A 26,170-nucleotide genomic window follows, 5' to 3' on the forward strand; every position below is an offset into this window, starting at 1 on the left:
ACCTGGATCTTAGCGAATCAGACGATCGACCAATAGGTCTTAATGATAAAGAAAGAAAGATAACATAGATTTACTAGGGAGAGACGTCCTCAGATTTTATCCGAGGAGGTTGATTCTTAAATATTGTTTGTAATACTTTGTTACAAGTCTGGTCTCCAGATTTGTCCCCCCTCCCTCTTTTTTTCCTTCTCCTCTATTTTATACTATCTTCCTCTCATTTCCACCGTCCACGTGTAGATTTAGATTGATAGTGCTGATACTTGTCCCATCAGCCCCTCCCTAAAGTCTTTAGGAGTGGTTGTAACGGCTAAAAAGCATGGTTTAGTTGCAGAGTATTTAATGTAATAGTAGCAGATTTCTCTTAGATATTTCCATGCCCTCCTTTGTCATGTTCTTTCTTAATACTTATCATTTTCCATGGAATGGTCCGGAGTGTCATTCTCAACGACAGACTGTTCCCTTTGTCCTCGGCCTTGCCTGGCCAAGGAGGTCGAGGAGGAGTTCTTCCTCGGACTGGGCCTTTGGCCCAACATATACATAGGTATGAGCTCCCTAGTCTTTCACCCCCCACATTTGATATATATATATATATATATATTGATGTGGTTCATATTCTTTTAACTATTATAGTAGTGCAATATGATTTTTAAGTTTCAAATATATTATTCAAGTTTCTTATTCTCTTAATGAGATTATCATGATAATCAAAATTCATCACAAAATTATAATATTATTGTTAAGTTATGGTTTTTACATAAAATTTATGTTGGATTTATTCCATGACAAAAAATGTTATAATTTCATTAATTCATTTCCTTGTATTTTGTGGGAATTAATTGTGATGGGTTTAGTATTAAGGGTCAATTTGGATACAACTTATTTTTGCTGAAACTAAAAATTGAAAACTGAAAACACTGTAGCAAAATAATTTTTAAATGTGTAAATAGTACCGTGCAACCCATTTTTAATATTTTTTTTCTAAATAAAATGGTTGTGGGTCCCATGAACAGTGCGTAAACAGTACTGCTACAGTGCGTAAACAGTACTGCTACAGTGCGTAAACAGTACTGCTACAGTGTGTGAACAGTATTGCTACAGTACGTGAACAGTGATAATTGTCCCCTAGCCTAAAGCAAAACACGTAAAAAAAGAAAAAGAAAAAAAAAGGCGAGTCTCTCATGACTTGGTCAACCTGTGAGATACACTAACCAGAAAGATTTTTTTTTTTTTTTTTTTTTGAGAGAGAGAGTTTCAACCTATGGCATCTGCTCCTGATGATTGCTCTTTGTTATCAGACCAAGACACCAATCAGTTTTTGGTGTAGGCGGGGATTGAACCCCAGATCTCTTATTCAACCATTAGAGACTTTACCAATTGAGCTAACTAGAACCCACACCAGCAAGATTTTAAGTGTGCCTCTTATACCATTCACCCATAATATATATACCCTCATTAGCCACAAAATTGGAGGGAGGTTATTCAGAAGAAAAACCTATTAGGTACTCTCAGAGTACCATAAATGCATAATTTCATTTCTCACATGAATGGTGGATCCCACCATGAATTTAATTAGTGGGACCCACCATTTATGTGAAAGGAAGGAGTACGCATTTATGGTACTCTAGGAGTACACAATAATTTTCCCTACCAAAGAGGATAATAATTTCCAAATTTGGCTAATAAAAAAGAGAAAGAAAACTAGTATTTTTTGGAAATTAATAAAAATATGTAAAATACATGTCTAATTACTATTTTAGTCCTTAACACTCTACCATGTGTTGAAATGGTCTTTAACATCTTAAATGTGTCAATTTAGATTCTAAACTTTTAGTATTGTGTCAAAATAATCGTTGCTATTAAGTGGTACTTGAAAAAAATTGGTGCGGCTAACATTAATATCAAAATAGTATTTTTATGCCATCTTAAGATATCATGTGGGTTATCGTGTTCCTAATTATAAAAATATTTAGAAATATTAAAAATTCTTTTCTTTTCCTTTGCATTTTAGGGAACCAAATGAGGTTTAAGTCTTGAATTTTTAGTTAAGGTGCTCATGAATGACATTTGAAAAACATACTATTTACCTAGTTTTAAAATGTAAATTTTTTAAAAACAAAAAGCCAAATGTCTATTTTTTGCATTATAAATTTTTTTAAGAAGTTAAAGTTATGGACAAAACTTAAGTACAGTACCTTAGATGCTATTCTTTAGATTTTCCTCTTAAGATTCAGTCAGGTGGCTACTTAACTAAAAAATACACTTCCATCCCATAAGAAAAAATCCACATGGCAGAATCTTAAAAGGGGAACCTAAGGAACAACACCTAAATACTGTACCTAAGTCTTGCTCTAAAGTTATTACCAGTTACTATAAAAAATTTATAAACTTATACAATTGGTGTCATGTCAACAAAGTAATAAATAAATTTTTAATTATTTTTCTATTTTGCGTCAAAAAATTGATACATCCATTTAATAAAATGTATGGTAACCTACCATCACTCTATTTACAATTACTTGTTGTTCATGAAATTACAGTCCCATGTGACCCTTTTAGTCGACTAATACAAACATATTCTTACAATTTTAGTATAAAAATAAACTACAAATTTTTCATGAAGGGGTAAGCCCAAAAAAAAAAAAAAAAAAAAAAAAAAAAAAAACTATGACTAACCTTAAATTGGTAAACTTCCGATAATAGTAACGTAAGACATGCAAAATAACAAAAAAAGAAAAGGAAAAAAACACGAGATGATGAGAAGTCAAAACCATGTAAGAAAATCCTGAATTGAATAGGTTTGTTGAAGCCAATTTAGTAGTGTGATAGTGTTAAAAAGTTGTTTTTTCCCTTAGTTGGAACTGTGAAATAATGAAAGGATACTTGTTCTTAAACTTTGAAGATGCGAATATTATATTTAATGCAATCCTTCTATGTACAACTCTCTCCCTCTTCTTCTCTTTCCCTTCCCAAAATCCTCCCTTCTTTCCTTTTCTTTCATCTCCCTCACAACCAAACAGGATATTAGTTTCCAAATTTGGCTAATAAAAAAAATTAAAGAAAATAAGTGTTTTGATGATATTAATAAAAATATGTAAAAAAAAACATGTTTAATTACCATTTTAGTTTTTAACACTTGTACTATGTGTATGTTTGGATAGCACATTTAAGTGCTGCGTCTGTGTTTTCTTTTTTTTATTTTTTCAGCCGCAACTGTTGACCGGTCTTTTGTGAACAGTGCATAAAGGCACTGTTCACGGGTCCCACAAACTCCACTTTTTATCAACTTTTTCATTAAAAATGGATTTCACGGTACTATTTACACATTTAAAAATTATTTTGCTACAGTGTTTTCAGTTTTTAGTTTTAGCAAAATAAGTTCTATCCAAACAGACCCTATGTGTCGAAATAGTTTTTAAAATTTTAAATGTGTTCATTTAGTTTCTAAACTTTTGGTGTTGTGTCAAAATAATCCTTAATGTTAAACGGTACATGAAAAAACCAGCCACTCCACACTTCCGTCACAACTGCTTTTGTTTAAGGAACAATTACAATATGCTGCTAACCTCGCAGCTAATACCTTTTCTCCCTTAGACCCTCTAGCACTTTGTGCATGGGGTTCAACTACATGGTCCTTGATATAAATTTATATATATATATATATATATATGTATATTTATTTATTTATTTGACGTTTAATAAATGTAGAACTTCCTTGAGCATGACCCTTAATATGTTTATCATAATTAAGGGAAATCCTAATGGGTACTTCACTTGAGCATATGTGAAAAAAGCATATACAGACCACAAATGGTAAAGGACAAAGAAAAAGTTGCCAATCCCTTTTAATATGGTTAATTGCTTTGCCTCAATCAGTTGCCCAAACAACATACCGCCTATTCATACCACAACCACAAATGACAATGCAGCATTGCCCATCTGTAATTGCTAATCTGGAAGTGCAGATTTCTTTAATAGCTCTACCTTCGTTTCTTTTGGCTAATATGTCTTTACTAAATCAAAATCAAACCACAAAAATCATATAAAAACTACCAAATTAGAGTTTAAAACTAGAATTAAATTTTTAAAAGAAATCTAGGCACAATTGCATAAAAACTCCATGTAAATAAGTCACACTCAGGAATATTGGACCTTTTTTCCTTTGTATAAATAAGGGGGTCCCAATGGGATGAGGGGGCTAACAATTTTCTCTCCAAAACATTTATTGTAGGAACATAAAAGTTTTCCATTGTAGACTTTTCACGCTTAAAAGAACATGACTTGCCAACTAATCAAACTAGAGTTTTTAGTACCTACAGTAATTTCACAGCATCAAGAACAAACCCCATTGTATACGGTGTCATTCAATAGTCTCTTGTTGCATCAAATGAGCAGTGTTTAATTTTTCTCGCAAAGTATTGAATAGTAAAGCTTCTGGGCCATAGTCTCAACTACAACTCTCAATATTGTTGGACTTGGATGACACCTTTCCACAACCTATCACTATGAGATGTAGAAAAAATTTGGAGTGTACACAACATTTAGTGTGGATGGGAAGAAATTTCATCCTATTCCTATTGGTTAGGTCAGTAAAGGGCCTACTCCAATTTAATGATCCTTGAATTTTGTATACAAGTATTAATCAATGAAATTTCAGCCTAAAATAAGTCAGACTTTTGGCAGGAGAGAAAATTGACATCTAGACAAATCAAGTCAACCAAATGGACTATATTCTTAATTTCTTATCTCGATTTGTTCCATGTACAAGACTTACAGTCAATGCTTGGCGTATAAAAGTCGAACATTTTATCTAAAGTCCATTCTCTAAAAGCTTGAAAAAAAATTCATTTAAACCAACACAATATAGAAATTATAAAGGAATTAAAGAAAAATTGTAAAAAATAGTGAACATCTAACCCATGCTTAAATTCTTATAAGGATGAACACAATAGCAATAGCCTTTAAAAAAAAATCTTTGCTTATTTTGTACAAATGATAAAGTCCTATCACAAAGTTTTTTTAGACTCATGCTGATTAGTGATTAGGAGTTATAAAGGAATAATATTCATTAATCATCCTACCTGTCAATCCAAATTAAACAGTCATGCGTTGCTGATTAAAAAAAAAAAAAAGTTACCAACCTTCACACAGGCTAAAGTAGCATATGCTCACCGAGACATTTATCAAGGATAAACAATGGTGCTGGATAATCTGTTTCAGAAAATATATATCATTATATATACATCAAACTGATCGATGACTAGTCACTCTCAACATGAGCAAAACACTGCAATATTTGACAATACATGGCTTTATTTGTCTAAAAGAATCACGCATATATAACTTTTTCTTAAAAATTGTACATTCAAATCGAATGTAATTCTTTTTTGCTAGAGAAAAAAGAACCTATTTTTAAATGAAGGCCATGCCTCATCTATGCCTTTTCCTGTCTAAAGTTTGTTATGCAGCATGAGGGGGCTAACATGTTCAAAAACATTAGAATATGCATTATTAATATATTAAAGTGTTGGTGCACTCAGCATTTTTGAAATTTTATGACAAATTTTGCACATAGATACCTTAATGAATTTCATATAGAATTATGTTCTTCTCTCCCCCCCCGCCCCCCCCAAAAAAAGATCAAGATTCTACTGAAATATTTAAATATAGAACTGAATTTAGATTCAGTTAAAATAATGACGTGTCGAATTGTGAGGTTCCAAAAGTTTAAATGGCATAATATTATGAGGTCAACCAAATTCAAATCAAAGTACTTTGATTATATATATATATATATATATATATATAACCAAACCAATTTGACTTTTGGTTGAGTTTAGAATATCGTACTACAATAGTATATATATTGTTTTAACCACACGCTTTTCTCCCTAGCAGTGTACAGGTTGCTCATGAAAGTCTGCATATCTGATCAATTTTGAAAACCAAACATGGACCATCTAAGCTTGTACATGCTTGAGTTATCTTCTGCTAATTCATTTTTCACATTATTCAATAGGAAAATTTGAGGTAAGTTATGATTTTATTCTATTTTTTTAATTATTATTTTTTAAAGTACAAACACAATCCCTATGTTGGAATTACCGGCACAAAAGACATTGGCAACAACGACTACCAAACCTTAGTGTTAAAAACTTTGAGGTCCGCTGTAAATTCATAACAAATTAATTAGGTTTGGAGAGAGGCATGACACACTTGGCTGGGTTGGAACGTGTTGGGGAACACGCTTCTGGTCTTTTAACAGAGCATAGATTCTAGGTTTTGGGCTTAGAACAAGCCCAGCCTGTTTCGCACCAATAGGCTTTCAAACAGACAGTTTGGGCTTCGGCCCAATGTCTTTAGGCAACTCCTAATGCAGTTTGGGTTTGGGCCCATTTACTTTAGGCAGCACCGAATATTGAGCCTTCACATACTCAGACTAGCCTTCAAGCGACACACGATCACCGGAATTTGTATTGTTTGAAATTTGAATTTCCGAGATTTTCTTATTTCCTCTTTTTTTACAAACTCACCACTGTGGTTCCTCCACTGCCATCATGACTGACTTTCTCATATGAATACAGAAGCCTATCCAACCACTACCCCACTTCCCTTCTCGAACTATGTACGAGGAATTGCATTCAGCAACAGCTACACATATCAACCCAACAATGCTGAAGTTGTGGCTCTGTCATCCTTACTGATTCTTATTAATAAAATGCAAGAAAAAGAGGAAACTGTACATCAAGCCCGGTATAACGGGACAGAGAAAAGAAAGGGTAATCCTCCGCCCCTTATTATTAATAAAATGACCACATGTAATTGGTTGAGAACTTGCGATCAGATGTAGGAGAGAAGCTCGTTTAGGAGCCACTGCATACGTTTACTCTTGAATTGATTCGTGAGATTTGCGATCGCTTTTTCCCCCTGCCTCGCTGGTCCTCAAAATCTCCTTGAGTATTCAAAAAGTGTTTGCGATAAATACTTGAGCAACAATCCCATAATTGAGCCTTTAATTAAGAGAAATAGAAAGAGAAGCACCCAAAGATGTGAATTAAAAAATGCAATTAAAGGAAGCATACCTTGACATCGAATGTTTATTTCTACTTCGTATGTTTATTTCTACTTGTTGGAACAAGAAAAATGAGCAGAGCTTTTGCTTATATTCTTTGTTTTCGGATCCATTAGCTGTTACTAATTACAGTTTTGCATTCTATACTATAATTTTCAACAGAGAATAAATTGGCAAAAACAGAACCTTTGGAATCAAAACACAGAAAACTGATTTTTGGAAATCAAACACACACAGATACTTCGTAGAGGAAAACCAGACTAGCATTTGTCAAAAGGCATACTTGTCTAATAAATTTCAACACAATTCTTCCAACTTGACCCTTGTCAGAGTGGTGTCAATGTGTTTTGGGCCATTTGCAGTGGGGGTAATGAAAGGTAAACTGGAAAAACAAAAGTATATTCTCAGTAAATATGAAAAAGAGAGATCCACTTATAGAAATAGCCACATACCTAATATTGGTTTGAGTCAAAGATGACAGCTCCATTTTCACTTTCTCAGCACTCTCAGTGAGACGTAGAGCTTGCTTGTCTTTCGAGGACAAGCTGAAACTGCCTTGAGTGATGCAAAGCTTTCCTTCAAAGATATAGATCAAGTAATCCTCGTTGGTGATTCAACTTGCATCCCACCTCTTCAGGAACTGGTGAGGAAGATGACTGGAAAAGAGCCCAATGTGACTGTAAATCCTAATGAAGTTGTTGCTCTTGGAGCTGTAGTTCAGGTTCGTCCTTTTCTCCTATTGAAACCATGAACTCACCCTCCATTCCATTATTATTGGAGGAGGAAGTACCAAATGGGCTATAACTCATTGGTAATCAGTGACCTCTTCTCCACAATATTTTTATTTATAAGAAAGTTATAGTCATGTATATTGTTTGTACAGGATATACAAGCATAACTATTTGCTCATTAACAATGTTTACTTTTCTCTACAAGGCATTCTAATAATACGTTCTCAAGGTGATACTTTTTGTGTGTGTGAATATATATATATATATTTTCAAAATTGAATTTGTATATATCAGAAACACAAAGTGAAATAAGTAAGAGAATGCCAAAGAACCGTAGAAAATTACTACAATAAAATTAATCGGAGGTAATCCTAAATTTATTCACAAAGGATTTGCAAGTAGGTGAGACATGAAATGGTTACAGAGCTATGGTCTTCAAAGTGATAGAAGACTTGTTCATAGCTGCACATATAGTGATTCATTCTAATGTGTACAAAATAAGGACAACACCTACCAAAGAAAAGATTTCCATCTGTACCAGTTCCATCAAGTATGAAGTCATCAAAATACCAGAACAGAGGATCCTAGGGAATAGAATGATCATTTTTGGGCACAAAACTCTTATGTATGAGGAATTGCTTTAATCAACAGCTACAGAAATCAACCCAACAATGCTGAAGTCGTGGCTCTGTCATCATTACTGATTCAAGTGTTTGCAATAAATACTTGAGCAAAAATTCTATAATTGAGCCTTTAATTAAGATGTGAATCCAAAAATACAAAGAAGGAGGCATACCTTGGCATCTAAGTTCGATGAAGATTTTCTTGCCTTCTTTGATGGTGGATATAACTTGGAGTTGGAACCATCATTGACATAAGTGTGGGCGCTTGGAAGCCCTGAATCTTCTGCTCCATTGTTGAAAGCCCTGGGATCTATCTCTTCCATTTCCCTCAGAGCCCTTGAGTTTTCCAAAAAAGAAAAAAAGAAAAAAACTTGTTTGTTTCCTTTTCTTTGGTTTTCCAAACAGAGAGAGAGAATAATAAAAAAGAAGAAAGTACCTGGACATGAGCGTTGCAGTTGGAAGGGTTGGGCGAGAGCTCCGTTTCCAGAGTCGGAATCGGATTCGAAGCCATCCGAAGTGGGACAGGTGGTGTTTTTGGGGACGTCTGGCATAGGTTGGTCGATGGTTTCTTCTTCGCAGTCGGCATTGATGTCTGAAACCTCCTCCATTGTTGTTAGCCCGTTGACAGATGCACTCTACACCGACCCCCCACCCTCTTGGATGGTTTTTAATCCAATCCACCGCAACCCATTGTTGCGGAATAGTCGTCCTATCCGAACGCGTCGTTTCACATATTACCTCAACGTAATTTCGTTCAGATGGGTTTGAGTTATTCAATTGGTTCTGAAATCTCTTATTAGGTAAAGAAACTATCCACAGATGGTCGGATAATTCATCTGTAGGGACCCAAAAGAGTTGCTCTTTTTCACAACCATTGATGGAAAGGTAAACAAAACAAGCAAACCATGGATATTTCAGCGGTCCAAAAGCAAAACAGACTAAAAAATTATTTGGAAATTTGCGACCAACCCAAAATGATATGACATTTCCATCGCTTTCATGGTTTAACTTCACCCACTTTGGAATCTCATTTCCTGGTAGGCTAATTTGAAAAAGCGAGTGATGGAGACGAATCTCATCCCATATATAGCTTGATGATGTTCGTGGATTCATGCCCATAAATATCCTGCTTCTTGTTCCCTTGCAAGCTTTATCTGGTAAAATCCCTAAAAATTCTCCAATCTGCATTCAATTAGCAAATTGAATTAGGGAAGAAAGTAACAAAAATTGTTTCTTTATAACTTAATATAAAAAAAATAAAACAAAATAAAAAAGAAAGAGAGAAACCTGATTCAATAATCTGCTTCTTGATTGTGCATTCAACGAATAGCAATTACTGAGATTCACATCTAGTATAGATTGGGGAAGCCTTGAAATTTCCTGGAGCTGCTTGCAATCTCGTATATTAAGGACCTCTAAATTAGCAAATCTGCTTAGGCTTTCGGGGATGCTAAAAATATTTGTTTCAGATAGATCTAGAGAATTCAATTCGGGGAAGTACTCGGGTTTCATCAAAAAATCTAATTCAATTATATTTTCATTGCAGCTGAAACTCAGGGATTTCAACTTCAAAAACCCACCTCTGGAAAAGCCATCCAAATAATCGTATGCTATCGATTTGGCAGTTGGAATTGATAGTTTATCAATAAGTTGTAATTTATAGAGGTCATCCGGAAGATACCTAAGGTTTTCGCAACAACTTAAGTCTAAGAGTTCGAGCCCAGTGAGATACTCGATTGTTGAAGGCAACTCTCGAATACCACTCCATCTTAAACTTAAACTCTTTAAACATTTCATTTCTGGATGAATATCAGAAAACTTCTCAAGCTTAGAGCAGCCTAAAAGATCAAACTTCTCAAGAGATTTCAACCTGAGGATGTCTGGAAGAGTTTCAAGTTTTCTACAAAATTTGAGATTCCATATCTGAAGCTTATCAAGATTTCCAACCGACTCATGAACCTTAACTAAATCTTCACAAGAATAAAGATCCAATTGTTCTAGGCTTGGAGCATATAACTCAGGTAATTCTGTAAGGGAGTAACAGCACCTGAGATGGAGACGTTTTAAAGATTTCAACCTGAGAGATGGAAGAATTTGAAGTTTACTACAACCACTGAGATTCCATAACTGAAGCTTATTAAGAAATCCAGGTTGCTCATGAACCTTAACTAAATTTTCACATTGAGAAAGATCCAATGTTTCTAGGCTTGGGGTACATAACTCAGGTAATTCTGAAATGTACTCACAAGAGTGAAGATAAATATATTTTAAATATTCTAGCCGGATTCCCTGTAGAAGAAAAAAAAAATTTCATCCAACATTCAAATAAAATTTAAATAAATAATAATTTATAAATATTAATATTTATACCAATTTGAATGTTGTGTCCAATCTAATAAGACTACGTGGCATCTCAAGTCCAACAAGTCGTTGAGGATAATAGTTAGATGGCAAGGAGAATGGAAATTCAGGCTATTGAAGCAACATTAACCCGTTGGGGAGATATTCAAGTTCTTCACAAATGTGTACATTACGAACTATAAGAAATTTGAGATTTTTCATATTTTCAAAAGCTTTAGCTTCTATTGGCATTGTGATCGGTTGAGGCGAGTAGCACATAATGCCTCGAATTTTACTTGATCCCTATTGTTGGACAAAGCATTAGTTACACTAAATAATAGAACAATAAAAATTTTAAAAAATTAAAAAAAAATCCAAATAAAATTAAAATTTCTTCAACGTTAAAAAGAAAAAAAAAAAAAAAAAAAAAGGAAAAAAAGCTCATTTGAAAAAAAGAGATGCAAAAGATCTTATACCATATTTGAAGTTAGTATTTCTTTAGCATCCTCAAAACACCATATCCTACTACGTTCTCCTAGCTCTTCTGATTCTTGTTGAGCAATTTCTCTCCCCATTTGTTGAAGCAAGTCGTGCATCCACAACTTGCCAAATTGACCAACAGTTATGAGACACTTATCAATAAGTTTTCCAATTCCATAACCTGGATATGATTTGCAAGCATCTAATATATTCTCTACATAACTCCTATTGAATCCCTTAAAGAAACATGCAATATCCAAAAAAATATCCTTTTCGGTCTTTTCAAGTCCGTCATAACTTATTTTGAGCTTTTCCACAATTTTTTGTGAGGAATGTTTTTATACTTTTCTAACGCACTTTTCCAATCACATATACTTCTTCCACACAAATCAGAACCTATTACTTTAAGAGCTAATGGAAGGCCATTGGCATAACAAATGATTTGCTCTGCAATTTCTGAATAATCTTTCTCAGGTTCAATTTTTGGGAAGGCATATAGGTTGAAGAGTTCATGAGATTCAGATTATTTAATTCCTTAAGCTCATAAATTGGAAGATCTTTTCCAAGAGTGTTTAGCACGTGTTTGTCTCTTGTTGTTATGATGACTCTGCTTCCTAGAGCAAACCAATTACGTTCTCCAAGTAAATTTACCATCAATTCTGACTCAGCCACATTGTCAAGAATTAAAAGAAGTCTTGTACGACAAAGTCTTTTCTTTATCATGATAATTCCTTCGGGTACACTGTTTACCTTTATATACGTGCCCCGTGAGATCTTAGAAAGAAGCATCTCTTGTAGTTTGATTATGTCATCATTTGTACTCGACTTTTCTTTGACATCTTCTAGAAAGTAACTCAATTCAAAACAATTAGCGATTTTGTTATAAATAGCCTTTGCAATTGTAGTCTTACCTACTCCTCCAAGACCATAAATCCCTACCATGCGAACATCATTTGACTTCATATCTAAAAGAGATTCTATAGCATCCACACGAGATTCTATTCCAATTGGGTGTTCAGTAACAAATAACTGAGTGCAATTCAATTTAGTAACTGATATCTCTCTAATAATTCTCTGGATAAATTGAGTTTCAGATTCATCACAACTGTCACACACAAAGAATAAGAAACATATAATAAGTTAGACAAATTGAAAATATACATAGATGGTTCTTTCAAGTACGAAGAGTTCAAAAGCTCAAAAGTTATTGTGGGTTGGAGTAGTAAGTTCATCTAATGGGTAGTGCCTAGGGGCAAGGATATTGTACTAGATTTGTAACTTCTCTTCATATAGTGAATTGCCCTATTTGGGTTGGGTTGCCCTTGTAATCTTTTTTTTTCCCCATTGGAGATGTACCTCTATAAGTTTTTTTTTTCACTTCCTCATCATACGTTATGTTACTTGTTTATTACTTTTATTGTTTGCTTTTTTGATTTGTGACTTGATGGTTTCATTGATTAAATCTTTAAAATTTGGTTGGTATAATTGGGAATTAATTCACAATTGCATTGCATTTTAACTTTGGTAATTAATTCATCCCTAAGACTATTTCACTATTAAATTCCATGAGTGAGAAGATAAATTTTTTTTTTTTTTTGGTGAGCTACAATAGATTCTCAATTAAAAGAGTTAAATAATCATTTTAGTGAGCATGAAATTAAGTTTCTTTGAATGTCATTATTGAATAGATATTTTTTCAGCTACAATAGATTATCAATTAAAAGAAATAACTTATGGTTTTATTAAGCATGCAATGAAATTGATTATTCTTAACTTAGAGCGCGTTTGGATTCGGCTGAAAAAAACTGCGTTTGCGTTTTGTCTGTTTTTTTTTTTTTTTTTTTTTTTAACGCGTTTTGGAGCGTTTTGGGTGTTGCGGCTACTGTTCATGCACTGTTCAATGAACAGTAGCCGCAAACTTTGACTTTTCAAATTTTTTTGGACCAATCACAGCACATCGTGTACTGTTCACGGACCCACAAATTTCACTTTTCAGCAACTTTTTCATTAAAAATGGGTCTCACGATACTATTCACACATTTAAAAATTATTTCGCTACAGTGTTTTTCAGTTTTCAGTTTCAGTTTTCAGTTTTCAGCTGTATCCAAACGGACCCTTAGCATTACATCTTCAAGAGGCCAATGATTTTTTTTTTTTTTAAGAGTTGATGATATATATTTGTTTGTTGAGAGAAAAGTTACTTACAAGATTTTACATTTCATGAAAAACTATTATTATGAACAGAAGTTTGTCATTATGGATATAATGTAGTTTAACACTCAAGCTTTTAAAAAAAAAAAAATAATAATAATTTAAGAATTGTACAAATAGATGGTAGGGACTAGAAAATCAATAGCTTATCAACTTGTTTTTAGAGTGGTTTGTTATGTACTTTCTTATCTAAGATTTATTGGAACTACAAAGTAAGGACTTTCTGTCTTTCATATAGTGAAGATTAAGCTCAAAACAAAATGAGCAGACGATTTTCTAACACTCTTTGATCCTATATGTTAATTGAAAGAGAAATTGCTATTAAATTTAGAACAAAATTAATTATAGATTATTTTATAGAATAAAAAAGAATATCAAATGCTATCTTGATAGATCATATATAAGACTATAAGTGAGTTGAAATATATTCAAAACAGTTTTTTTTTCTTTGATTTTGTTTATATTTTATTAATATGAATAAAAACAAATATATTTTTTACATATTAATGTAGTTTGAGCTTTAGTAATTAGTATACTTCCTATGTGAAATTTTTTTTTTATTCATGATTGGGCTTGCCAAAGATGAAATCATAATTCCCTCGTAACCTGTTTCTAATCATGACAGGGCCTATTGAAGACGATTTAAAGTTTTTAACTCATAAAAGTACACAAGAATTAATAGTCATAATTGGTAAAAGTATATGGCGTTATTTACAGTCACAAGAATTAATGTTGTTTGAGCTTTAGTAATTAGTATACTTCCTATGTGAATTAATTTTTTATTTATTAGTGAAAACTTTTTTTTTTTTTGGGGAATCCATAACAAAACTATTAAACTCTATAACTTATACAAGAGCAGCGAATAGTTACATACCCCTCCTTGTAATGCAACCCAGACAAGCCAGTTGCTTTAGTCAAAGCGCTCCTCCACCTCTGAACCTTCTCCACATTATCTTCATGTTGAGTTAGTGCTACTCCAAACTTTCCTTTTTGTTTACGTATTTCAGAAGGATCCACTTTGTCAAATACAGGTAGAACCAACTGTCCGTTAATCCTACACTCAAGAATCTTTACAAGTTCATCTAAGCACCAACCAGAAGATGCATAATTTTCAGAGAACACAACAATCGAACTCTTTGACAATTCAATAGATTTAAGAAGTTCCATTGAAATTTCTTCTCCTCTTGGAAGTTCATTATCGATAAAGGTGTTAAAACCCTTATCACATAAAGCTTGATATAAATGACCTGTAAAATTATAGCGGGTGTCTTCACCTCTGAAACTTAAGAAAACATCATAGGTGAATTGGGGAGTGATAGAAGAGGTGGCTTCGTCGGTGATTTGGAGAGCCATAGGAATCTATGAGCAAAAGTAGAGAAAATATGGAGAGAAGAAATATGTGATAAGATGCGAAATAGAATGACTTTAATGATAAAATGCAATTTGACAAGATGTTCTATATCAATATGGGTTATGATGGTCCCACGCGTTTTCTATTTTCCATTGAAAAGTGAGAAAACATAATTTGTCCAATTTGTCAATATTTCACACTTTTTCTTTCCGATGAAGTTTCACACTTTTTCTTAGCACAATCCTTTAGATGGTCCTACACGTTATTATTTTTTCAAAGAAGAATGTTCTTTTGAAGAAATTGTATTAATGCAATCCTTCTATGTACAACTCTCTCTTCTTCTCTTTTTCTTCCCTTACTTTTCCTTCCCTTCTTCCCTTTTCTTTCATCTCCCTTACAACCAAACAGGATATTAATTTCCAAATTCGACTAATAAAAAAGAGAAAGAAAACAAGTGTTTTGAGGATATTAATAAAAATATGTAAAATACAAGTTTAATTACCATTTTAGTCCTTAAACACTTGTACTATGTGTCAAAATGGTCTTTAACATTTTAAATGTGTCAATTTAGTGTCTAAACTTTTAGTATTGTGTCAAAATAATCATTGTTATTAAGTGGTACTTGAACAAAATTGGTGTGGCTAACATTAATATCAAAATAGTATTTTTATACCACCTAAGTTATCCTGTGGGTTATTGTATGTCCTTAATTATAAAATAAAATATTAGAAAATATATTATTTGCAACTCCCTAAGTAAATGAGATGCCATTTTATTAGCAAAAATTGAAATTTTCTTTTCTTTTCTTTTCCTTTGCTTTCTTGGCAATCAAACGGGGTTTAAGTCTTGATTTTTTAGTGAAAGCGCTCATGAACAGCATTTGAAAAAGATACTATTTACCTAGTTTTAAAATGGAAAATTTAAAAATAACAAAAATCCAAATGTCAATTTTTTTACATTATCATTTTTTTAAGAAGTTAAAGTTATTACCAATTATATATATATATATATATATATTATAAAGACCTTATTAATTGATGTGGTAATGAATATAATTAGTGTCATATTTATCAACAAGGTAATAAATAAATTTCTTAATTATTTTTCTATCTTGTGTTTAAAAATTAATACATCCATTTAATAAAATGTATACCTAGGAAGGAAAGAGAAGACTTGTGATAGGGAATTAAAAAACACAACATTAAAACATATCAACTAAAAGTAGAGTTAAAAAAAAAAAAAAATATATATATATATATATAAATTCATTAATTTAAAGCAGATGTGTAAGAAAAAAAAATCCACCAAAGGAAGAAAAAAAAAAAGAATTGAGAGAGAGAGAGAGAGAGAGAAATCACTTTTTGGAAAGCTCAAAGTGATGTTTGTACATGAATGCATGTTGTCAAAAAGAGAGGAAGAAAATTCAGCAAAAAAAAAAAAAAAAAAAAAAAGTGAGGAAGAAAAGTGATTCCCACTTTCTCTCTTTATTGAAATAAACATGCAAGTAATGATAGAGAAACACCCTTGTTGGAAAATTGCATTGCGGAAATTTCGTGGAGAATCTCTACTTTTATTCACTATTGTGGTTATTCTTCTGTATCATATAGGTAAGTAATGAGTCAAATGACACTTTATCGATTGCAGGGCTGGTCATATCAACTAAAAGTAGAGTTATAAAAAAAAAAATATATATATATATATATATAAATTCATAAATTTAAAGCAGATGTGTAAGAAAAAAAAATCCACCAAAGGAAGAAAAAAAAAAGAATTGAGAGAGAGAGAGAGAGAGAGAAATCACTTTTTGGAAAGCTCAAAGTGATGTTTGTACATGAATGCATGTTGTCAAAAAGAGAGGAAGAAAATTCAGCAAAAAAAAAAAAAAAAAAAAAAGAGAGGAAGAAAAGTGATTCCCACTTTCTCTCTTTATTGAAATAAACATGCAAGTAATGATAGAGAAACACCCTTGTTGGAAAATTGCATTGCGGAAATTTCGTGGAGAATCTCTACTTTTATTCACTATTGTGGTTATTCTTCTGTATCATATAGGTAAGTAATGAGTCAAATGACACTTTATCGATTGCAGGGCTGGTCCAATATAATTTGAGGTCTAAGGCGAACAATTTATGTTGGACATTTTATAAGTAAATATTAATTAAATAAAATTATTTAATACAAATTAAATTAAGACCAATTTGATGTATTAAATACAAAAATTGATGAATATACTAACTAAACTAAGGTTAATTTTATATAGAGGACTAAATATCATAGTTGAAGCATAAATTTTAATATAAAAAACTAAAAATATATATTTTTTTTTTAAAAAGAAACTTATTTTATCTTGGATACATGACTATGCGTAGTTAACTAAGGTTGTAATTTAAATTTAAATTTTTATATTTTCTATTTAAGAGGAAGAGATGGATAAATATTATTTGGTGTGTGGCTTTGCAGGTGATTAGTTTGCAAAAATTAAAGTTTCAAACTATTAGGGAGATTAGTTATCATTGATGATCTAACACATTTGCAACATTTTTTTTTGAAACATTTTTAGGATTTTCAATTGGGTTAAATTTTTATTGGTCTCCTATTTTGAAAGCCTTGTTAGATATAAAAAAGAAAAATACTAAAGATACTACAAAATGTTGACAATATAATAATGTGATAATGATGATTGATGAACTTCAACAATCTAATTAATAAGTGTTAGAATTTCTTTTTTAGGTAATTGGTGACATGTCAATTTGTACACATATAGTAAAATTTGTGGTATTTTTAGCATCACTAAAAAAAAAAGGTGCTCCCTTCAAAAAAAAGAAAAAAGAAGGTGCTCAACCATTTAAAAAATTTTATATTTTTATAATATTTTGGGCCTTTTACTATGGGGGATGAGGCTTTTTTTCCTAAGGAATTTTTGTTGTTGTTGTTGTGGGGCCTTATGCCTAGGTGGGCCAGCCCTAGTCGATTGTACCATTGATTTGCCCCTATTGGAACATACCAGGAGCCACTATCTCATAAAAAACAATAAAAAATAAAATGGTTAGTGTATTGCAATGTATTAAAAAAAAAAAAAAAATCGGTTTTCATGAATTTTTTTGTTTATACTTCAGCGTCCACTCAATCTAAATTTTGGTTTCGTCCTTGCATAAGAGTGACACATATCATGTTCTTATTGTCAATGTCCTATAACTAAAAGTAAATGTGGATAATTTTATTAATTGTCGCGTATTGAGTTGAAAGAATTTTCCTTCAAACTAATTGGAGGTAAACTTTTTTAATTACTATTTTGGGTGTTATATGCCTTTTTATTTTTTATATTTTTTTGGAGAAAGAAATATGTTTTGAATTTTGTCATATGAGATTTTATCTATCATCTTAAGATTATTTGTAGACTACTCATAGACCCATGCTATGCGTGGGGATATATAAATATTTTGTAATACAATATAATGTTTAATTTGTTCTCTAAAATTTGTTGAAGAAAATTTGTTCCCTATAAAAATGAAAAAAAAAAAATTGCAAGTATTTTCTATCTCTCTTTTTCTACAAATATAACATTCTATTATATATTTGGGTGTGTTTGATGTAGGGTCACAATTTTGGGGCCCAAGCCCAAAATGTATGGGGTCTTGGTCCAATGAACCCAATACAATGAATTTGTAGAAAATGGGTTGGAAACCTGGATCTTAGCGAATCAGACGATCGACCAATAGGTCTTAATGATAAAGAAAGAAAGATAACATAAATTTACTAGGGAGAGACGTCCTCAGATTTTATCCGAGGAGGTTGATTCTTAAATATTGTTTGTAATACTTTGTTACAAGTCTGGTCTCCAGATTTGTCCCCCCTCCCTCTTTTTTTCCTTCTCCTCTATTTTATACTATCTTCCTCTCATTTCCACCGTCCACGTGTAGATTTAGATTGATAGTGCTGATACTTGTCCCATCAGCCCCTCCCTAAAGTCTTTAGGAGTGGTTGTAACAGTTAAAAAGCATGGTTTAGTTGCAGAGTATTTAATGCAATAGTAGTAGCTTTCTCTTAGATATTTCCATGCCCTCCTTTGTCATGTTCTTTCTTAATACTTATTATTTTCCATGGAATGGTCCGGAGTGTCATTCTCAACGGCAGACCGTTCCCTTTGTCCTCGGCCTTGCCTGGCCAAGGAGGTCGAGGAGGAGTTCTTCCTCGGACTGGGCCCTTGGCCCAACATATACATAGGTATGAGCTCCCTGGTCTTTCACCCCCCACATTTGATATATATATATATATATATATCTATATATATATATATATATATATTGATGTGGTTCATATTCTTTTAACTATTATGGTAGTGCAATATGATTTTTAAGTTTCAAATATATTATTCAAGTTTCTTATTCTCTTAATGAGATTATCATGATAATCAAAATTCATCACAAAATTATAATATTATTGTTAAGTTATGGTTTTTACATAAAATTTATGTTGGATTTATTCCATGACAAAAAATGTTATAATTTCATTAATTCATTTCCTTGTATTTTGTGGGAATTAATTGTGATGGGTTTAGTATTAAGGGTCAATTTGGATATAACTTATTTTTGTTGAAACTAAAAATTGAAAACTGAAAACACGGTAACAAAATAATTTTTAAATGTGTAAATAGTACCGTGGGACCCATTTTTAATATTTTTTTCTAAATAAAATGGTTGTGGGTCCTATGAACAGTGCGTAAACAGTACTGCTACAGTACGTGAACAGTGATAATTGTCCCCTAGCCTAAAGCAAAACACGTAAAAAGAAAAAAGAAAAAAAAGGCGAGTCTCTCACGACTTGGTCAACCTGTGAGATACATTGACCAGAATTTTTTTTTTTTTTTTGAGAGAGAGAGAGTTTCAACCTATGGCATCTGCTCCTGATGATTGCTCTTTGTTATCAGACCAAGACACCAATCAGTTTTTGGTGTAGGCGGGGATTGAACCCCAGATCTCTTATTCAACCATTAGAGACTTTACCAATTGAGTTAACTAGAACCCACACCAGCAAGATTTTAAGTGTGCCTCTTATACCATTCACCCATAATATATATACCCTCATTAGCCACAAAATTGGAGGGAGGCTATTCAGAAGAAAAACCTATTAGATACTCCCAGAGTACCATAAATGCATAATTTCCTTTCTCACATGAATGGTGGATCCCACCATGAATTTAATTAGTGGGACCCACCATTTATGTGAAAGGAGAGAGTACGCATTTATGGTACTCTAGGAGTACACAATAATTTTTCCCTACCAAAGAGGATAATAATTTCCAAATTTGGCTAATAAAAAAGAGAAAGAAAACTAGTATTTTTTGGAAATTAATAAAAATATGTAAAATACATGTCTAATTACTATTTTAGTCCTTAACACTCTACCATGTGTCAAAATGGTCTTTAACATCTTAAATGTGTCAATTTAGATTCTAAACTTTTAGTATTGTGTCAAAATAATCGTTGCTATTAAGTGGTACTTGAAAAAAATTGGTGCGGCTAACATTAATATCAAAATAGTATTTTTATGCCATCTTAAGTTATCATGTGGGTTATCGTGTTCCTAATTATAAAAATATTTAGAAATATTAAAAATTCTTTTCTTTTCCTTTGCATTTTAGGGAACCAAACGACGTTTAAGTCTTGAATTTTTAGTTAAGGTGCTCATGAACGACATTTGAAAAACATACTATTTACCTAGTTTTAAAATGTAAATTTTTTAAAAACAAAAAGCCAAATGTCTATTTTTTGCATTATAAATTTTTTTAAGAAGTTAAAGTTATGGACAAAACTTAGGTATAGTACCTTAGATGCTATTCCTTAGATTCTCCTCTTAAGATTCAGTCAGGTGGCTACTTAACTAAAAAATACACTTCCATCCCATAAGAAAAAATCCACATGGCAGAATCTTAAAAGGGGAACCTAAGGAACAACACCTAAATACTGTACCTAAATCTTGCTCTAAAGTTATTACCAGTTACTATAAAAAATTTATAAACTTATACAATTGGTGTCATGTCAACAAAGTAATAAATAAATTTTTAATTATTTTTCTATTTTGCGTCAAAAAATTGATACATCCATTTAATAAAATGTATGGTAACCTACCATCACTCTATTTACAATCACTTGTTGTTCATGAAATTACAGTCCCATGTGACCCTTTTAGTCGACTAATACAAACATATTCTTACAATTTTAGTATAAAAATAAACTACAAATTTTTCATGAAGGGGTAAGCCCAAAAAAAAAAAAAAAACTATGACTAACCTTAAATTGGTAAACTTCCCATAATAGTAACATAAGACATGCAAAATAAAAAATAAAAATAAAAATAAAAATAAAAAAAGAAAAAAAACACGAGATGATGAGAAGTCAAAACCAAGTAAGAAAATCCTGAATTGAATAGGTTTGTTGAAGCCAATTTAGTAGTGTGATAGTGTTAAAAAGTTGTTTTTTCCCTTAGTTGGAACTGTGAAATAATGAAAGGATACTTGTTCTTAAACTTTGAAGATGCGAATATTATATTTAATGCAATCCTTCTATGTACAACTCTCTCTCTTCTTCTCTTTCCCTTTCCAAAATCCTCCCTTCTTTCCTTTTCTTTCATCTCCCTCACAACCAAACAGGATATTAGTTTCCAAATTTGGCTAATAAAAAAAATTAAAGAAAATAAGTGTTTTGAGGATATTAATAAAAATATGTAAAAAAAAAACATGTTTAATTACCATTTTAGTTTTTAACACTTGTACTATGTGTATGTTTGGATAGCACATTTAAGTGCTGCGTCTGCGTTTTTTTTTTTTTTTTTTTTTTTTTTTTTTTTTTTTTTTCAGCTGCAACTGTTGACAGGTCTTTTGTGAACAGTGCGTAAATGCACTGTTCACGGGTCCCACAAACTCCACTTTTTATCAACTTTTTCATTAAAAATGGGTCTCACGGTACTATTTACACATTTAAAAATTATTTTCCTACAGTGTTTTCAGTTTTCAGTTTTCAGTTTCAGCAAAATAAGTTCTATCCAAACAGACCCTATGTGTCGAAATAGTTTTTAACATTTTAAATGTGTCCATTTAGTTTCTAAACTTTTGGTATTGTGTCAAAATAATCCTTAATGTTAAACGGTACATGAAAAAACTAGCCACTCCACACTTCCGTCACAACTGCTTTAGCTTAAGGAACAATTACAATATGCTGCTAACCTCACAGCTAATACCTTTTCTCCCTTAGACCCTCTAGCACTTTGTGCATGGGGTTCAGCTACATGGTCCTTGATATAAATTTATATATATATATATATATATATGTATATTTATTTATTTATTTGACGTTTAATAAATGTAGAACTTCCTTGAGCATGACCCTTAATATGTTTGTCATAATTAAGGGAAATCCTAATGGGTACTTCACTTGAGCATATGTGAAAAAAGCATATACAGACCACAAATGGTAAAGGACAAAGAAAAAGTTGCCAATCCCTTTTAATATGGTTAATTGCTTTGCCTCAATCAGTTGCCCAAACAACATACCGCTTATTCATACCACAACCACAAATGACAATGCAGCATTGCCCATCTGTAATTGCTAATCTGGAAGTGCAGATTTCTTTAATAGCTCTACCTTCGTTTCTTTTGGCTAATATGTCTTTACTAAATCAAAATCAAACCACAAAAATCATATAAAAACCACCAAATTAGAGTTTAAAACTAAAATTAAATTTTTAAAAGAAATCTAGGCACAATTGCATAAAAACTCCATGTAAATAAGTCACACTCAGGAATATTGGACCTTTTTTCCTTTGTATAAATAAGGGGGTCCCAATGGGATGAGGGGGCTAACAATTTTCTCTCCAAAACATTTATTGTAGGAACATAAAATTTTTCCATTGTAGACTTTTCACGCTTAAAAGAACATGACTTGCCAACTAATCAAACTAGAGTTTTTAGTACCTACAGTAATTTCATAGTATCAAGAACAAACCCCATTGTATACGGTGTCATTCAATAGTCTCTTGTTGCATCAAATGAGCAGTGTTTAATTTTTCTCGCAAAGTATTGAATAGTAAAGCTTCTGGGCCATAGTCTCAACTACAACTCTCAATATTGTTGGACTTGGATGACACCTTTCCACAACCTATCACTATGAGATGTAGAAAAAATTTGGAGTGTACACAACATTTAGTGTGGATGGGAAGAAATTTCATCCTATTCCAATTGGTTAGGTCAGTAAAGGGCCTACTCCAATTTAATGATCCTTGAATTTTGTATACAAGTATTAATCAATGAAATTTCAGCCTAAAATAAGTCAGACTTTTGGCAGGAGAGAAAATTGACATCTAGACAAATCAAGTTGACCAAATGGACTATATTCTTAATTTCTTATCTCGATTTGTTCCATGTACAAGACTTACAGTCAATGCTTGGCATATAAAAGTCGAACATTTTATCTAAAGTCCATTCTCTGAAAGCTTGAAAAAAAAATTCATTTAAACCAACACAATATAGAAATTATAAAGGAATTAAAGAAAAATTGTAAAAAATAATGAACATCTAACCCATGCTTAAATTCTTATAAGGATGAACACAATAGCAATAGCCTTTAAAAAAAAAAAAAAAATTCTTTGCTTATTTTGTACAAATGATAAAGTCCTATCACAAAGTTTTTTTAGACTCATGCTGATTAGTGATTAGGAGTTATAGAGGAATAATATTCATTAATCATCCTACCTGTCAATTCAAATTAAACAGTCATGCGTTGCTGATTAAAAAAAAAAAAGTTACCAACCTTCACACAGGCTAAAGAAGCATATGCTCATTGCTCACCGAGACATTTATCAAGGATAAACAATGGTGCTGGATAATCTATTTTAGAAAATATATATCATTATATATACATCAAACTGATCGATGACTAGTCACTCCCAACATGAGCAAAACACTGCAATATTTGACAATACATAGCTTTATTTGTCTAAAAGAATCACGCATATATAACTTTTTCTTAAAAATTGTACATTCAAATCGAATGTAATTCTTTTTTGCTAGAGAAAAAAGAACCTATTTTTAAATGAAGGCCATGCCTCATCTATGCCTTTTCCTGTCTAAAGTTTGTTATGCAGCATGAGGGGGCTAACATGTTCAAAAACATTAGAATATGCATTATTAATATATTAAAGTGTTGGTGCACTCAGCATTTTTGAAATTTTATGACAAATTTTGCACATAGAAACCTTAATGAATTTCATATAGAATTATGTTCTTCTCTCCCCCCCCAAAAAAAGATCAAGATTCTACTGAAATATTTAAATATAGAACTGAATTTAGATTCAGTTAAAATAATGACGTGTCAAATTGTGAGGTTCCAAAAGTTTAAATGGCATAATATTATGAGGTCAACCAAATTCAAATCAAAGTAATTTGATTATATATATATATAACCAAACCAATTTGACTTTTGGTTGAGTTTAGAATATCGTACTACAATAGTATATATATTGTTTTAACCACATGCTTTTCTCCCTAGCAGTGTACAGGTTGCTCATGAAAGTCTGCATATCTGATCAATTTTGAAAACCAAACATGGACCATCTAAGCTTGTACATGCTTGAGTTATCTTCTGCTAATTCATTTTTCACATTATTCAATAGGAAAATTTGAGGTGAGATATGATTTTATTCTATTTTTTTAATTATTATTTTTTAAAGTACAAACACAATCCCTATGTTGGAATTACCGGCACAAAAGACATTGGCAACAACGACTACCAAACCTTAGTGTTAAAAACTTTGAGGTCCGCTGTAAATTCATAACAAATTAATTAGGTTTGGAGAGAGGCATGACACACTTGGCTGGGTTGCAACAATCCCATAATTGAGCCTTTAATTAAGAGAAATAGAAAGAGAAGCACCCAAAGATGTGAATTAAAAAATGCAATTAAAGGAAGCATACCTTGACATCGAAGTTCGATTAAGATTTTTTTTTGTCTTGTTTGATGGTGGATACAACTTGGAGTTGGAACCATCATTGACAAAAGTGTGGGTCATTGAAAGCCCTGAATCTTCTTCTCCATTGTTGAAAGCCCTGGGATCCATCTCTTCCATTTCCCTCTGAGCCATTGAGGGTGTGTTTGGATAGAACTTATTTTGCTGAAACTGAAAACTGAAAACTGAAAACACTGTAGCAAACTAATTTTTAAATATGTGAATAGTGCTGTGGGACCCATTTTTAATGAAAAAATTGATAAAAAATGAAATTTGTGGGTCTGTGAACAGTGCATATGTGCACTGTTCACGGCAGAAAGTCCACTTTTGCGGTTACTGTTCATTGAACAGTAACCGCAATACTCAAAACGCGTGAAAACAAAAAAAAAAGAAAAAAAAAACAAAAAGAGGAAAACGCAGCAAAGAAACGTGGACGTGAATACAAACACACACTGGAGTTTCCAAAAACCAAAAAAGAAAAAACAAAACAAAATAGGCTATTTTTATATTAATAATAAATAAATAAATAAAAAAGAAAGAAAGACGCGTTAAAGCTTTAAATTTTGAATTTTTGGTTCATCCAATTGAAGTATGAGGTGGCGCCGGTAAACGGGCAAAGGGATGAGACAAGGAGGGAGGCAGTCAGAAGGATAAAAGTGATTTTTTTTAATTATTATTGGGTTATTTTAATATCTGATATGGCTTCCTAAAAAGCTGATGGGTAGCATGTCACATCAGCCACTTGTAAAATATTTGTAGAATAGTTTGTGTTTATAGCATTATTTAGAAATTAAAATAACAAAAAAAAAAGAAACTTTGAGATGAAAATAGTGTGTTTGTATAAGGTGTTGGAAAATTGTGTTTTAAGTTTAAAATAAACGTTTGTAAAAAAAAACTATAAAGAGTTTTGGTTGCAAAATATAATTTTAGACTTCAAAATCGCACTTTTAAATTCCTAAAATGCCTAACCAAACAACCCGAAGGTATATTTGTGTAAGGAAATCCTCAATTGAATAAGTTTGTTGGAGCCAATTTAGTAGTTTGATAGTGTTAAAAACTTGTGTTTTTCCCTTTTTAAGTTGGAACTGTGAAACAGTGAAAGGGTACCTTTTTTTTCTTTTTTTTTTTTTGAGAAAATAAGGGTTCTTTGTTCTTAAACTTTCAAGATGAGAATATTGTGCATGGATGCTTGTCTTTGCCAAAAGATCACAAATTTACACTCCTTTTGCTATATGGAAAACGTTGTACTTTTTTTATAAAAAAAAATTATCAATAGGAAAAAATGTAAACTTAATACCAATTTTACTTGGAAAAAAAACTTAACTAAAATATGATTGATGTCAACATAAAAAAGGAAGAAAAAAAATAT

General features: G+C 31.8%; 1 protein-coding gene across 43 annotated transcripts in view; it reads right to left on the reverse strand.

Annotated features, from left to right (window-relative positions):
- LOC126694481 (disease resistance protein RUN1-like) overlaps nt 1-26,170 on the reverse strand; it is a 106,269-nt gene that overhangs the window by 45,322 nt on the left and 34,777 nt on the right. For 39 of the 43 annotated variants that reach the window (XM_050390799.1, XM_050390798.1, XM_050390772.1 and 36 more), the window contains exon 1: nt 14,329-14,845. The exons of 3 other annotated variants lie outside the window; for them this stretch is intronic. In XM_050390799.1, the coding sequence (XP_050246756.1) occupies nt 14,329-14,807 (479 nt within the window). In that variant the 5' untranslated portion in view covers nt 14,808-14,845. Of the gene's footprint in view, nt 1-14,328; nt 14,846-26,170 lie in introns of those variants that run through there. One more of the 43 variants, XM_050390800.1, reaches the window with a different exon arrangement.

Source organism: Quercus robur, chromosome 8 (genome assembly GCF_932294415.1).
Source record: "Quercus robur chromosome 8, dhQueRobu3.1, whole genome shotgun sequence".
Lineage (NCBI taxonomy): Eukaryota > Viridiplantae > Streptophyta > Magnoliopsida > Fagales > Fagaceae > Quercus > Quercus robur.